The sequence below is a fragment of the Pagrus major genome, chromosome 20, assembly GCF_040436345.1.
Source record: "Pagrus major chromosome 20, Pma_NU_1.0".
NCBI classification, from domain to species: domain Eukaryota; kingdom Metazoa; phylum Chordata; class Actinopteri; order Spariformes; family Sparidae; genus Pagrus; species Pagrus major.
In genome coordinates, this window is record NC_133234.1 from 19,389,272 (window position 1) to 19,405,121 (window position 15,850).

Genomic DNA, 15,850 nt, shown 5'->3' on the forward strand with positions numbered 1-15,850 from the left:
CACATGTATATTATCACATTAGAACTTTCTGCAGGGCCTGCGGGTCTCCTGGGTCACATTCGGCCGGTTCAGATGTAATTCATTAAAACACCAGAGTTACAAACAAACTAACCAATCGAGGGAGTCGTAGAGTACAGAGTACAGATCGTCTTCACAGCACCAATTCCCATCAGTGAATCCCACATATATAGAGGTTTGTCTGTTCTGGGAGCAATCAAGGTTCCTCATCCCAAGTCACCTTTCTCACCTTGTCTTTATAATTTTGTGTCCTTTGTCATATAATGCAGACAAGCCATCAACAAGTCTGCCATTGTCATAATTATGACGTGTTGCTTGATGCTTTCATTTTCAGTGCGGAAGCTCAGAAAAGTCCACTTTGTCCAAAAACAAAAGTCGCTATGGCAAAAAAAAAAAAAATATTGATGGCAAACTAATCACGTAACAAAAAACCCACAAAAATCTCCAGTGTGTGAAGGCCTTAATCCGAATGCCTCGAACCATTGCCGTGGTAACCAATGTCCAAATCAGTATTCAGCGGTTCATCACTCCGAAGGTCGCTCATAATGTACAATAATAGCAAAGTATGTACAATAAGTTAACAATGACCTCAAGCTTTGAGCAAAGTATGATAGCATGTGTTGCCACTCCCACTCCCAAGCGAGGCTTTGAAAAATTGCAGGCAGCTCTTACTGAAGCTTGGTATCTGGGACCTTCATAACCTCTTCTATTGTAAACAAAGCATTTATTCAATTCTGCCACTCACGACTACATGCTTCTCTCCACCAAAGAGCCATATAGAAAGGATGGAGGCAACCACAGAGTAATCTCGTCACATCCTCTTGAATATATCCCAGTGAAAGTATTTGTTTTGTATATTATGTTTTATTGATTAGTTTGCTGTGATGGACGCATACATTCTGCGACTTGAGTACAGAGATTCTACAGCACAGGAATGTTTTTCTCGTCGTCACCCCTCACACTGCTTTTTTCAGCTTATACTGCTGACACGCTCATGACATAGTGTTAATTGGTACTGTAAGTGTTAGAATTACCAAGTGGAATAGGAAATTGTCTTTTTCGCCCTTCTCTTTTCTAGATTTCACAGAGTTTTTCATTGTCCTTTTCCTTGTTTTTCGTTGTCCTTTGTGGAAAGGGTACCTGAAAAGCTACCCATCCCTATAATGACTCCCCATCCCTATAATTAAAACAGTAAATGTAAACTGTTCTTAAACTTCTTTCATTTTCATTTTAGTAGCCTCACTGTCACCACTCCGATCTGTCCCCTGAGACCCTGAGTGCAATCATCCACACAGAGTACATTAGAGCTGAGTGTCATATCTGTATGGTGAAGAGAGCTGTCAATTTATTGTAGCTTAGATCTCTCTGCAATCGTGAAAGAGAAAAAGAAAATTTGGGGTGTGCGATTGTGCACGTGTGTATGCGTGTGTGTATTTCGGCTGACAGGCTGATATGATGGGTCTGCTGTGCAGCAGCACTGCCCCAGCAAGTCTCCGAGTGAGAAGCAAAGCTGAAAATGTGCCTAGCAGATACGTCAGCGAGAGTCTGTCCCCATCTGCTGCAGTCTTTTGGTCTTTTCATCAGACGTGTGTAGAAAGCTGGCTCTGTCCAAAAAAAGCACTGAAGTGTGACGCAGGTTAAAACAAAGTGAAGCTCAGCACAAGCATGCAAATTATTATGAGGCGGTATTTGATCTTATTAAGGGTTAAAATGATAAAATTAGAATGTCAGGATTGTTTTGAGCTGATTCAGTATCACCAACTCTACACCTTCTTCCAGAAAAGACAAAAATGGTCTGCTTTAGGCCAAGTGAATGCCAAAAGCTAATTCAAAGTGTGGGCCGCCTCCAACCACAATATTTAAAGCTGGTTTTGACCTTTAGTAACAAGTAGTCTGAGCTGTATGGACAGTGTGTTATGGCTTCAAGACATGTCAACGCATTATTGACCTACACAATCCCCTGCATGCTCCAGTCCATGCAAACGGTCTGCCATGCTGCCTGGCCAGTAGTCAGTAGTCAGTAACATCTTTTTCCTTTCAAGAGAATGATGTATGCTTAGAATTGGACAGAGGTTTCTTTGAAAAGAAAGTGGCCCTGGCTCATTGGAGTTTCCTGTGTAAAATTAAGGTGTCTGTTCAAGGAAGTATTATGCTTTGATGTATTAGAGTGTGAAAGTGCTTCCTCAAGCTTGTCTAAGTCGGATGCTGTCTGAATGAATGGCATAACAGGTCACTTTCATGGCTGGCTGCCCAGGTTTTCCCTGGTTATTATTTATCCTTATGTATTCTGAAGTGTTTATCTGGACGTCACAATGCATTTACGCCAAATTCTGCTGAAGAAGAAAATGAAGCGTGAATGGCTTCAGCTGGCCTCGAACAGGTCCTCCACTTGTTTCCATTGGCTGACCCGCCGGCCTGCCACCCTGTTGGCCTGATGTTGGAGCCAAGTGGGCTCGCTGTCGACTGCAGCAGCAGTGGCCAAGTGCCTTGCATGTTTCAACTCTGCCTCCCTTTTGACAGGCCAGTGTGAAAAGTGTTCTGCTGCCACCTTTCCTGCAGCTCTTTTCTTTGTCTGTGCCATCTGTGTGCATGTGATAGTGATGTGTGGATAAAAAGGAGGTGGATGGATGGATTTATCCCTCTGGTACAGAAATAAAAAGACATAATAGACTGTAGAGTTGGGGTGTAAGTAACTGTGATATATAAGTCAGCAGTCCACTCCAGTCTTCTGGAGACGCCAATCTACTCCCACCACTGCGACACAGCTTCATCTCTTTTACCTTTACTTTTAATATGACTCACATTGACGTAACGGGAAACTTTCACTTGCTTACATTGAGCCCTATTTCCCAAAAGGAAAACAATTGTGACAAAATACATTTTCCCCTATAAACTGACCTCACTTCTTGTCTGTACAACTTGAGTTTTGTGGAACTGTAGTTTAATATACATCTGTTGGCCCAGCTTGACTCGGTTTGACTCAACACGGCAGGGATTTACATTTCCATTACAACAGGGCTACCTGCTTAAAGGTGCGTCTTTAACTGATGATGCGCTTGTCTTGACTAGAGGTTGACTAGTCCTCCCTGCAGTATACACATTCTTCACAAAAAGCTGCAGTTATGTACAGTAGTTATTTAAAAGCTTTTAGGAAAAAGCAGAAAAATCGGGAAATGTTGGGTTTTTACTGGCAGTAACTTCTGAAACAGCTGAAAGCAAAAATGATGAATCAGTCAAATAAAGCAAGATACCTGAAAGTATAAACCCAAAGGCAGGAGAGAAGCCAAACTTCAAATCACAGAGATTCAGTAAGAAGCTACAAAACTACAGAGAGCTGAACACACAGAGACTTTTTAAAACATCTTTCTCTCTGGTCTGCACAGACAAGAGACTCGCAATCACAACACATGCATGTTTTAGAGGGAGAAGGAGGGTGAGGCGTCACTGCAGTTGGCTCGGAGGCATGGCGGGCGCACTTTGGCCCTCCTCGGCACGCTTAAACTGGTGAGGAAAGGCAAATCAGTGCGCCATGGCTTGACTCTGCGTGGTCAGAAGCGCCAGTGGAAAAACCCCACATTTCGGCCTGCGTAAACAGCTGTGTGACTTCCTGCGCTCTACATGGTGCATTCAAGGACTGTTTGTAAATTATTTAAAAAGTACTGTTCCTCACATCAAACTTTTTAAAGACTTTTTGTTGCACTTAGTTACTTAGTAAATTAATGTGAGCTGAGGTTTATTTGTCAAGTTAATCTACATTGTTTAAAGCAACCTCCCACCAAACAAAACAAATTAAAAAAAAAGTTAAATGAGCAACTGCTTCAAATCAGTTTTCTTAAAATCGTAAAAATGTTAACAAACAATCAATTAATTACATTATGATAAGCATTTTTTATGTCAAATTTCAATGGAATTGTTCTCCTAGTGAACGAAAATGAGTTATTAAATTTTACTTTTATAAGTGTGAAAAGTTTTTTCTTATGTAACTCCTTAAAGAACACGAAGTTCATTGCTTTGAACGTCAATTTTTAATTTAAATTTGTCCAGAATTTTAATTAAATCTACCACAATTGACAGTAGTTTTATGAGCGAGTCATGCTTCGAAAAGCAATATATAAATAAACAGCTTTGTGTACCACAATCACAACAGCAGAAGAGATTTGTCCTTGGACGATTTAAAGGTAGTTGATCCGCAGCTTTGTGTTTTATGTGTTTCTTTCGCCTGTTTTATTTTTTTTTTCCAGGGGCTTTTGATGCTATTTTAGCTTAGAAAATCACCTCAGTTGACACGTTTGAAGCTCAACTCCAACAATGTTTTATGCTTTCTCTTGAGTGCACAGGAAAACTGAAAAGAATACAGATTGAGGTCTTACTGAGATCTTACGGAGATCTTATTGTGTGCGGTTAGTTGCCTTTGCCAACAAAACCCATCATACTTTATTCTCTCATGAGATCTTTCACTCATGACGTAGCAGTATGGATCACTTGTGTTTGCTTAGGAGTGTCTTCATCCCCCTCAGATTAAATGGCCTAGTGGCCATGTGAGGTTTTCTCTGTGCTTGTGTAATTTCCGTCGTAATGAGCCAGCAAATTCATATTTCATCAGGCCTGAAGCTAATAGAGAGAAAGGAGGAGTCATTTTGGTCCCTGTTGGTCATCCCCCTCCTCTCCCAGTCCCCCTCTCATCCTCATCTTTCTCTCTTCTCCTGTGTCAGTTTTCTCTCCTCCAGAGACGGTTGTGGCTCAGTCGAGATCTCTCGAGAGGCTGACGTGCCATCTCCCCACTGGCTTAATTAAAGGCTCAAAACAATGCTCTTGTTTATAAGGCAACCCTTGACTACTAGAACAAACATCAATTTTTGCCTTTCTGCTGTCAGACGCTAAAGTGAGATGAATTATCGGAGAGATGTGAGCTATAGAGCTGTGTATGATGGATCTGGCCCTGCCCTCTAATCACCGCTTTTTCATTTCCGCTAAGATTCTGCCTCATTTGCCCTCAAGCATAAGATGGATATGGAGACGGGTTTGCTGCATCTGGACGCAGTGATAGATATCAGTTGTAAAGTTTCCGTTTATTGTTTAGATTGAGAAATTGTTTCGGTAGATAAATGCTTGTGATTGATGACAGCTCAGTTGGTGGCCATTAAATGATTGACTTCGGTAAGCATCTTGAGCGTTTTTGTCTCGTCCTCCAGGTGTTTCATCATCTCTAGTGGAAGCTCACTGATCGATCTAAAAGTGGTTATGGTTTCTTGCTTACTCATGACCTTTGTGTTCGAGATTATGAGCTTTCTCTCAAATCGCTCCCTTGTTTTTTTAATAAGTAGGATACCGGCAGGTGCATCGTATCCCAACTGATACATCCAATGATTAATGGAATATTGCGAGAATGACCTTAGGAAGCAAACTTGCACAAACCACAAAGCCCGACAGCGAATCGGATACTGATCCCAGCCATTAGAGTTTCTCCAGAGATGAGCCTTTGACAAAACGTTTTTTTGATTGCCGTCTGCTTTTAAGATTTTTAAACGGGTTGAAAGGACTAGATTGGTTATAATCTAGGACACAGTGAGAGCAGGTTAAATGATGCAGAGTCTCTATTTTAACCCATTCGTAAATCTTGTTAATTACTCTCAATTTCCAATTATAGACTAAACAACATTGCCTGTAATTTTGATCGAGGAGGCAAAATGTCATTCCTGATTACATTATAAAGTGCAAACAAAGACGTACAGCTTGCTTTCACTACGGTAGTGATACACAGATCATAGTTAACATCCATGGACACACACACACACACACACACACACACAGACACACAGTCCAGCTTCACACAGTGAAACTGTTTGGAGTGGAGCAGCTGTCCTCCTGGTAAATCCCGAGCTCCATCAGAGCTGTCATAAAACATGTTTATTTCAGAGGCTAAAAGTTTAATTCTGTTTCTTAGGGAGAGTCTCCTCTCATAGTTAGTTAGCATTGCTCTAGACTTCTATCCATGTTGATTTCTGTTGTGTTACACTCTCACTCTCATCACTGATGAAATTCAGCCTACAAGTTAGGAAAATCCCGACATGCAGGAAGCATAACACAATCAAACTTAAACTTGAACATAAAGAAAATAACAATAAAAAGAATTGTCAGGATTTTTTATCCTTCCTTTGCCTTTTTTGTTTTGTCTTATTTTGATTCCCAGTTGTTATGGTTTGGCAGGCATACTGGATCTCCTTCTCCTTCTACCGCCCCCCCTCCTTGCCAGCTCCTCAGTGTGTCACATACCTCCGTCGCCCACACCAAATTCAGAATTGATAGGCCCGACTTGCGAGAGAGAGACTAGAATGAGACTTTCCCATTCTATTATTCTCTGCTTTATTTGATTTCCTTCCATCATTTCTCTCTCCTTGAAGGAAAAAAATAAAATATATAAATGTGTTGTCATGGTAACAGAATTGGGGTTATCCCAGCTGTAAAAATGGAGTGATGAGTCATAAGAGGGGCAGGCTGGCCTTTGAGTTCACTCTGATGGACCTGTGGAGTCAGCTGTATGACAGTGACGACTATCACACCCTGCTACTTTGCACCCATCAACTTCAAAGTCCTCAGAGGAGCATACGTGAACTTCTCCATTCGCCATCATTCGCCCTACATCTCTATTTCTCGGAGTCCCCCTTAACAGCTGGCGAGACATGTGTTCCTGTTCCGCATTTAGATCCTAATTGCTGAATCCATTTTTGGGAGAGAGATCCTCTGAATGTGTCTTCCACTCTGAAACCACATTGAGCCAGGAAGCTAGATAGCTAGATCTCTCACCTGTATTTAATTTGCCATCAGGATTTACCAGCTGATCCTGTCGCCTCTAGCAGCAATTACATTTGTTTGGAAGCTTAAGATTCATTCATGAGCAACATATCACAGCAATAAAATCAATAGTAACATTGCCGTGTGCCGTTGGCACTCTTGATTGGGCATTGGGAGTAAGCTTAAGGAGCTTACACTACTGTATGCAGCGCTGGAGCCTTATGGCAAGTCCCACAGTGGGGCTTAGTACAGCATGTAAAGTTTGCAATAAAGGCTCTTTATCTCGGGGATTCATTCAATGCTGAAGAGATAGAAAGAATGAAGTAACATAGGATATACCCTCCAGTTGATCTAGCCTCTCTAGTCTGCGTGGTGAGGAGCAGCATCAGCTGCCAATTACCTCTTAAAACCGCTGCCTGCTTTGAAGCCCTTGCTGCTATTTATAAATAAAGTGACTGCCCAGTGTGAGGGGAATTGCAGCAGCCAGCGCCCCTCACGACAGTGACACCCTTGGATCTAGGGAATTTAGAGTTTTAATGACGAAATATGAGTGCGACATGCTTAAAAACAAGGCTTTTAATCCTTCCAAGATCAATCCCACTCACCTACCTTTATCTTTCATCCTTTGTTGCCCAGTTAAGAGAATACAAAGCGACACATGTATGAGAGAACAGCCCTTGTCTCCATGGTACTTTGTAATCAGGCTCTGTCTTAATTTGTTCTCCATCTTTTAACGCTAAAGAACTGAGGCAAACTGAGCCTTACATGCCCTCACAGATGAAAGAGTCTTGCCCTCTGCACTTTAGAAAAACATTTCCATATTAATATAACATGAGTCACACTGGTTTCTGTGAAGCATTACTGAAAGAGAAGTGAAGCAGTCATCATGACAACGAAAGAGGGAAAAGAACATGAATTATACATATTCGCATTAGACACCGTTTTGGTGCCTTTTGCATGATTATCTTTTTGTTCGTGTTGATTTGGTTGCCCTACATATTAATAATAATAATTAACCTTCATCTTAAGATGTTGCACTCAAAACTAAGCAAACAAGAGCGAGAAAAAAAAATTGGAGAGGGAGGTCAGGTGAGGTAAGTGAGTGTTCAGCATCCTTTCAGCTCTGCTGTGCTTTGGTGGGTCAGGCCTAATTACAGCTCAAGGAGAGGTTCTCCAGCGAAACAGAATGCCTTGCGAGGATTAACTACCATGAAGCAGCTGAGTTATATCCGTCGCATGAGGGCTGCACTAACAGAGTCCTCACTTCAGCGAGGTAGTCCCCGTCCAGATTAAAGTCCCAACCTGGGGTTTGTTCAGGTGATTAGTTATGGGATGATACTCGCTTGTGGCATTTTTTTTTTTTTTTTTTTACTTTCATTTCTTAAGAAAGTGTCTTAAAGCTCCTTTGTGTGTCTGTCTTTCTGTAAAGACTGATGCTTTCAGTCAAAGATTAAACTAAATCAGTAAAATGTATGTCTTTGAAAGAGGTATTGAATTGGAAAACCTTGCTTTTGGCGTCGTTTTTGCCTTCTCTTTGAAATATGAGCTTCAGTTGGTCATCCCTTTTGTAAGCGCTGGTTAAAATATATATAATAAGTCATGGAAAAGGTCTTCAGTTTTATCTGAGTTGGAGATAGTAACCTGTACTGCTTTTGAATCTTAATGCTTATCAGACCTTGGATTTATTAATCTGGATGTGCTTTCATGCATTCTGTGACAAAGCAGTTTAATTACTTTCTCTTATCTTTGGTGCATTTTCTTTGATAGCTAGTCGAGGTAAAACTATCTGGGTGTATTCAAATAATAAGAACTGTATGTTCTTATTCTTCAGAGGTTTTTATGCAAATTCTGAAACTTATTGGTAAGATTTATTTTCATATTTTGTTTGTTTAATAACAGCCTAATGAATACATTTACAACATCATCTCTTTGCCATCTGTGTCTTTCTACTTTTCTTTTGTTCCTGTAGTTTCTCTCTAGACTCTCTTGCTCAATCCATCTATTCCTGTGAATTTCTCACACGACACATGACGGCAGCCTCTCTCCACCGAGCGTACATGTACAGCATGCTAACCAGAGCCAGGATAGCGGCGCTGCACAGTAAAGACAGCACTTTAGCGACCTGACATGTGTTATAAGGTGGCCACTGAGTGAGGGCGCCTACCTTTCAAAACCCGGGAGGCCAGGCCTGTTTCAGTACTCAGATCCAATCAGCTCAGCTAGTCAGTACCCATCAAAATCACAGGCACGGAGTCCATCTATCCTCAGCCTTCAATTTCAACTTGATTGTGTATTGAATGTACTTGTTTCTCTTCTCCAGGGGAGCTTCGTGGCCAGCATGACTGCCACGCTGAGACAGATGGACGACTATCATTATGCTCATCTGATCAGCACCTTTGGCAAGATAAGGAGCGATGTGGTGGTGAGTACACCTCATCAGTGTGTCCGTGTCTGCTGGACGAGGCTACATCGTCATGTGACAACTTCGAAACACAGGCCTATAGTCCAGTGTCATCTTTTAGAAATCAGAAGTTCGATTAGATTCGCTAGGAAAATGTTTTTCCTCCACAATAAAGAATGAAATTGAATTTCTGCTAGTCCTTGCTCTCGGGCCTCTTCATGCTCGGCATGCTCTTGATGATAGTAACTCCTCAGGGAGGCAGATCACTCGTCGTACCAACAAGTTGTGGAGGAGGGATAAATCTCATTGATGTTATGGATTTCAGCTCTGAATAATTCCTCCCACAAAGTTGTATTTCTCTAGTGTCTGCTGCCAGATAAGCAGTAAGTTACTCTACTCTGACAAATGTTGTTTTTACCTTAACAAACAACTTTAGACCTTCACAGCAAGGAAAAAATTTGATTTATGTTACAGGTTAAGCAGAGATTTTGGCTTCACTTGAACCACAAACTGCTTTTATTTGGCAGTAAATGGATTACTACCCCTGTAACAATTGATATAATTATCAAGACTGCTGCTTAATTACACAGATTTATGAATAGACCTCTCTGACCTTCATGATCGTGCAGGGTGACTTGTTTGAGGCTGCCAGTCCAGTTCCCATAGCAGAATAAACAATCACGGTGATGAGGCTGGATCTATCCTCAGATTTATTGTTCCTGAAGCTGGCGTGGGCCATATCCACATTTCAGAACTGGCTGCAGGCCAAAGGACTTTGTTGTTTTTGCAGTTGTTCGCTAAATGCGCCCACCTCAAAACCCAGGGATACATCCAAGAGTAAAACATCTACAGCCAGAAATAGATTTACATGAATATTTATGTTTGAAGTATTTAGCTGCTACTGATTAAGAGGAAGCTACTATGAGTGGGACAGCAGAACAAACAAAAGAAGTCAGAAATTTAAACATAAGAAAAGAGTTGATGACTTTGTAGCCATGACTTTGTATGAAGTTTAGAAGGGAGACCACTGGTTAAATGATCTCACTGTTTATGCAGATAACAAACAGACTCAATGTTCTTTTACACAAAGTAAGAAATATCTTCATGTATAATGTTTGGCAAGTTAACAAGAAAGTCAAATACTTAAGAATTACAGTTTCACAAAGTTTATAAAGTTTCTCTTAACGCACCAAGTCTCAAAATTTTGCTTTTCTTCATGGAGTTCAGGGACTTTCTTTCCATGGGAGTCAAAGAAGTTGCCTGTATAAGTTACTGTTCACTGTATTTGTGAAATTTGAGTCAATAAAACGTTGTCTTCTTTCTTAAATGTAGTGTAATTGGGGAAATAAAAGGAAAGAAACAATTAAACATTTAATGCCGAATTTCCAAGAAGGCTCGAATGTTGTAGAATTTGCCAGAGCTGTTTCACAAGGTTTTTTTTTCTCTTTTTTACTGTCTCCGCACACAACAACTCTTAAAATCACACCTTTTTTAAGGGAGTCTGGGAATATTGTGGTAACTAGTTGAATCCTTCTTTGAAACACCCATACTTAGAGTTGTCCACCTCCGATCAGATCCCTGAGGATGGATGTTAAAACCAGGTCTGAACAGCCTCTATTAGTTTGACTGAACCTGATTATCAAATTGTCATATTATGCCTTACTAGCTGTTAATTATATGTTCGGTCTGCTATCTAAATATCACATCAACAGCTTTTCTGTGAGAAGTAAGATAGCTGTAATCTCATTTTACCACAACGTGTGAGCATTAAGAACATTAGGGATTATAGGTCTCAAGTGCCACCTACAAAAGAGAAATATACGAGTCACCTTGACTTTAAAAACTAAAAGCTGTTTCTGCCTGAAAGCCACAAACTCCAAACGGTTCATTTCAGATTGCTCTTATCTCGGAGGCGGGAAGAATAACAGTTTTTCATTTTGAAAATGTTCTCTCTCTTACAGGATTTCCTAATGGAAACATTTATAATGTTTAAAGATCTCATTGGGAAGAACGTCTACCCCTCAGACTGGGTCATAATGAACATGATGCAAAATAAGTAAGTGTGACGCCGCCACACACACACACACACGCAGAAACACGCACATAAAGCATGGTGCTTTAAACGCCCTACACTGTTGTTGCTAAGGAACAGCAGTCAGAAGTGGGTATGGGTATTTTCTAATGTTTTTCTCTCCATGCAAATATCGGCACAAGGCCTCAGCAGTGTAGCAATCAGATGAGCAGTCAGCGCAGCCGCAAACAATCACATGAATTATAGATGCTCGGGTGTATGCTGCCTGCTAATCTCCAAACTTAGTCTCAGCATCTCTTTACTTTGTTGCTTGTTGTGCAGCCGCGGCCTTCTGTTTTATTAATGTGAAACCTTGCCTGATTCCATTTTTGTGTAAAATAGACATGAAATGTGCTTTGCAGTTTACGAGTGTAGTGTAGAGCTGTGTGCGCTTGTCAGATGAAGTTAGAGCAAGAAAAGTATTTAAAGGCTTTTTTGTGATTTTATTTTTTTGTATGCTTCCATTTGTATCTTTTTAGAAGAGACCAGAATGTGCTGTAGTGGTCAATTATTCAATGGCACAGCAACAGCTGTCAGATGAAAACCATAAGTTTGGTTTTCCGACAACTAAAAAGGAAAATTCCTTCTTCCCCAGCTGCATCCATGCATTATTGAAACTGCTAGATGTGTTTTGAATGCTGGTCAGAGATCCACAAGAAATTTACAAAATGAATTAAGCATTGCACTCCTTTAACATTGTCAGACTCACCAGTTCACACTTTGAAAGAATAATGCAGCAAGACCACAGAATATCGTCTTTTTTTATTCCAAACAATCTGCCGTCTTCCCATCTACTTTACCCACAATGCAACTCAACCACTGACAGTTTGGTTGTAGCAGCTAATGAAACTTCAAGCCACGAGCCTCAAGCAGAAAAGAGTAGCGGGGCTATCCACAAGTTTCCTTGGGAGGTTACTGGGTTGAGGATCATGGGTGATACTTTTAATGCTAGGCGTAACTAGCGTAAGTAACTAAGTAAGTATCATAATAACCAATAGTAATAGTGTAAGTAGTATTCCCTGACCTAGATCTTCATGAATGAATGATATCCTGTATCAATTGCTCTAAGAACGAGGATTAGCGTCCTGTTACTGTGGAAAGCGCCAGTTCTGGTTAAGGGACTGGACACATACGCACAGTGGTATCATGGGAACAGGAATAGGATTGATGGAGTTCTGATAATATCACTTCGGGAGGCTTTTCACATTACAACAGAGGACCTGCTTCAAAGTGGCCATTTACGGCAGGTGCAGAGCTCATAGAGGCAGCCCCTGGTTGACTGTGAGCAGTTTTACTCCCTGCCCACTCTTTCCAAAACTACTCAACATCATCATGAGCGAGGATATTTGACTAGAGATTGTATTGCAACTCAATTTTGTTCTATTGCTTTCATCAGTCCGTTTGATTGCTACAAGCCAGATTCCTTTTGGAATTCACACCGAGCCCCCAAAAAAACATTGTCAGCCACCTGGGTCACATTGCTCTGTGTTGATGCTGCAGATCACATCTGTTCTGCTGTAGACTGAGCTGCAGTGTTGGGGAATAAAATCACGCAGGCCTGACCCTCATAAGCTACACACACATCACACGTCAACAATGCATGATCCCACGTGCTTGCACTGGACTAACAAGCCCTTTCAAACACTCAATACCCACTGTGATCCTGTACTTTCTGGACCAGCTTTGGGGATGTGATGAGCATCACTAAGCTCCCAGCAGTTCATTGTCAGATCGTGCTTTATAGCCTATGAAATGTTTTATTTTTGACTCTCAGACTAAGGGCCAATGTGTCATTTCCCATCCCTCAGCAGAGTCTCAGGCATTTGAACCTTTTGTCTACTTGCACTTGTTTGTGACAGCCGTTACATTAATTCTGCATTCTAGTCAGCGCATTCAGCCACTTGCTTGTGCTAAATCATTGTTCTACTCAATGAAAAATAAGCCTGTCAAAGCCTGACTCATCTCACAGTCTTTATACATGAGCCTGTTTGAATACAGCAGGTATCGGCTGTGCGTCAAATTAGCAAAACTCTTCCGTTTGTCGCCATCCTTCGGAGTGTGTTTGATCGGATGTTTCCTGTTCCACATAGTGAGAACCCAAGGTGACACATTTCATCCATCCCATGAGAGAGCTATAAATGTTTTGCATTAACAATCTTTGAGCATAGGAGATATGTGCGTGAGTCATGCTCCTTTGCTGCGCGCTCTTTGATTGTCATAGCAGTGGAGACTGAATAAATTCACGGCAGACTCTGCAAACTTAAAAGTGTCACGTCTCAAGGCCAAAATACACCTCGCGTTAAAACAGCCACCCGTTGTTATTTTCAATGTACAAACCCCACACCAGCTATGGCTAGGCGCGCACCGGCGCTTGTTGACTCTCCGCCCCGCTACACTTCCTGCCACTGTCCTATTTCAAGCCTCGCAAAAAGATGTTTTTTTACTTTGGTACAATGCTTGCCCAACTATGGTCATTATTTAAAAGATTGTTGCTTGCCTTCACTGTAGTTTTAACTATTTCGCATATGCCTGTATCTACAAGGCAAAAATAAGAATTAAGCAGGTATACAATGCGATGGGATGCAGTATGGCATTACGTTGTCCACGCTGTGTGTGGTCTTCCTGAGGATATGCTGCCCTGGAGCTCAAATGAGTTATGAAAGGTGTCACGGCTAAAATGTAGGGTCGGAGCAAACTATCATCACTGAAAAAAGGACCTCTGCTAGGTCAAATGATGCCTCTGCAAATGTCTATAACAGGCTCTTGAGTTATAAAAGGAGTTGTGGCAAAACGCGAGTGTGTGTATGTCTTTCTACAAAGTTTGGTCATGTTATGTGAATCCATTTGGTTATGTACCTTTATGGGATTGACCATTCCTATTGCCACATCCCCTTGAAACCAATTCGCATGAACACAAGCACACACCTTCACACCCACAATTGACCTCAATGCCAAATTTCAGCCGAAAACGATGGGTGCCAAATGCTGGGAAAATTTAACCCCTAAAATTTAAGCCCCATTTAACCCTGTTTGGGACTCCACCAACTCTTGAGCTTCAGATGTTTGACTCGAGTAATCTCCTGCTAGATGTTAGCTTTGTCTGTGTCTGTTCATGCTGGACAGTTAGCACACAGTGGGTTTATCAGAGCTTACAGTATTTGTTGAAAACAGCTGCCTGCCGCTGCTGAAAAAAGGATTGGGAGGAATGCGACTGAACCATACAGTAAATGTGCAGAAAATCCCGATGTAGCTGAAGAGTTGAGTGATATTTCTCCCTCGGTTTCTCTCTACTATAAGTCGTTTGATTCTTTGGTAATATAAAATAATTGATAGTAGACCATTAAAACCTTTCAAATAATGAATTGTTGCTGTTTTTGTCAAGTGCTTTAACTCAGCACATTTTCAATCTTTTTAAAAACATTCAGTGACCTCATGAAGCATATCTTAATATCTCTGTCCTTCCTCTCAGTGTCTTGTTTCTGGGCAGTCCATACGGGCCACATGCAGCACACAGATTCAGCCACCCACGGCACCAGCAGACGGTTCTTTCATGTCCACACATTATGATAGCTCCACTAATGAGATGGGCATCAGCAGTAGCAGCAGTCGTTTCCTCCCACTCCTTCTTCTCCACCCATCGGCTCTTACTTCCTCCAGGTTGTAAACTGATTTATGGGCTCTAATTGCCCCAGGGACGGCCGCATCAGGTTGGTCAGCCATTGACTGCCATTTCCGTCATGCCAACTAGTCATGGCTTAATATTGGCAGCTAATTGACAGTGGAGATTGACTCGCACTTGACAGGGAACGAGTTTGATCACTTTGCTGCAGATTCATAGTAGAGCAAGTATGAAATATTTTAAGATCTTCCTCCAAACGTGGCGATATCGTGAAGGCTTCAGGAAAGCAGATTAATTTATTCTGCCTTTTTTTTAGGTACGAATGCCCTGTCGGTAACCTTGATTTCACATTAAAGAGCACTTACAGAATTAGCTAAAGTTGGCATTTGCTTAAACACTGTAGTCACGGTCGGTTTCCTCCCAGGGATGAAAAACCTTGCACCAGATTCTTTACTAGAAAACAGCTGCTGGCTGCTTTGTGTAGTCAGCCAAATGTGCGCCCTTTTTGCATGGTAAACTTTTCAAGAGCCATGCACTCCTCAACCTTATTACGCAAGATGTGCTGAATCATACAAGCCCAGTCATTATCATCAATCTGAACAATCTTCATTGGCACCGTTTTGTGAAGCTTTTGAACAGCTGTGGATGTTGCAGCAACCAAAAGCTGTAATTAACAGATTGAGTAAAAATTATCTTAAATGATCAACTGTGATTCGTGATATTTAACATTGAGAAAGTGTTATCTTTCTTGGTTTTAGTCTAAAAGCTTATAACTTAATTGATACACGTTTTTTAAGGTAAAAGTTGAGTTTGAAAAGTTGTTATCCACTGTGTTATTCAAATATACGGAGATAAGCCGAACAGCTGTTTTCTCTCAGTCACTGTATTCTTTTCGTTGTTCGACATGCAAGAGAATACATAAGACATCTGTTTCATGCCTCACAGGCTT

At 41.2% G+C, this 15,850-nt stretch overlaps 1 protein-coding gene across 1 annotated transcript in view; it reads left to right on the forward strand.

Moving 5' to 3' along the window:
* The window catches only part of dock1 (dedicator of cytokinesis 1), a 204,220-nt gene that overhangs the window by 123,586 nt on the left and 64,784 nt on the right, over nucleotides 1–15,850 (forward strand). Inside the window, exons 28-29 of the mRNA XM_073489321.1 lie at nucleotides 9,131–9,232; nucleotides 11,173–11,267. Coding sequence (XP_073345422.1) covers nucleotides 9,131–9,232; nucleotides 11,173–11,267 — 197 coding nt within the window. The remainder of the gene's footprint in view (nucleotides 1–9,130; nucleotides 9,233–11,172; nucleotides 11,268–15,850) is intronic.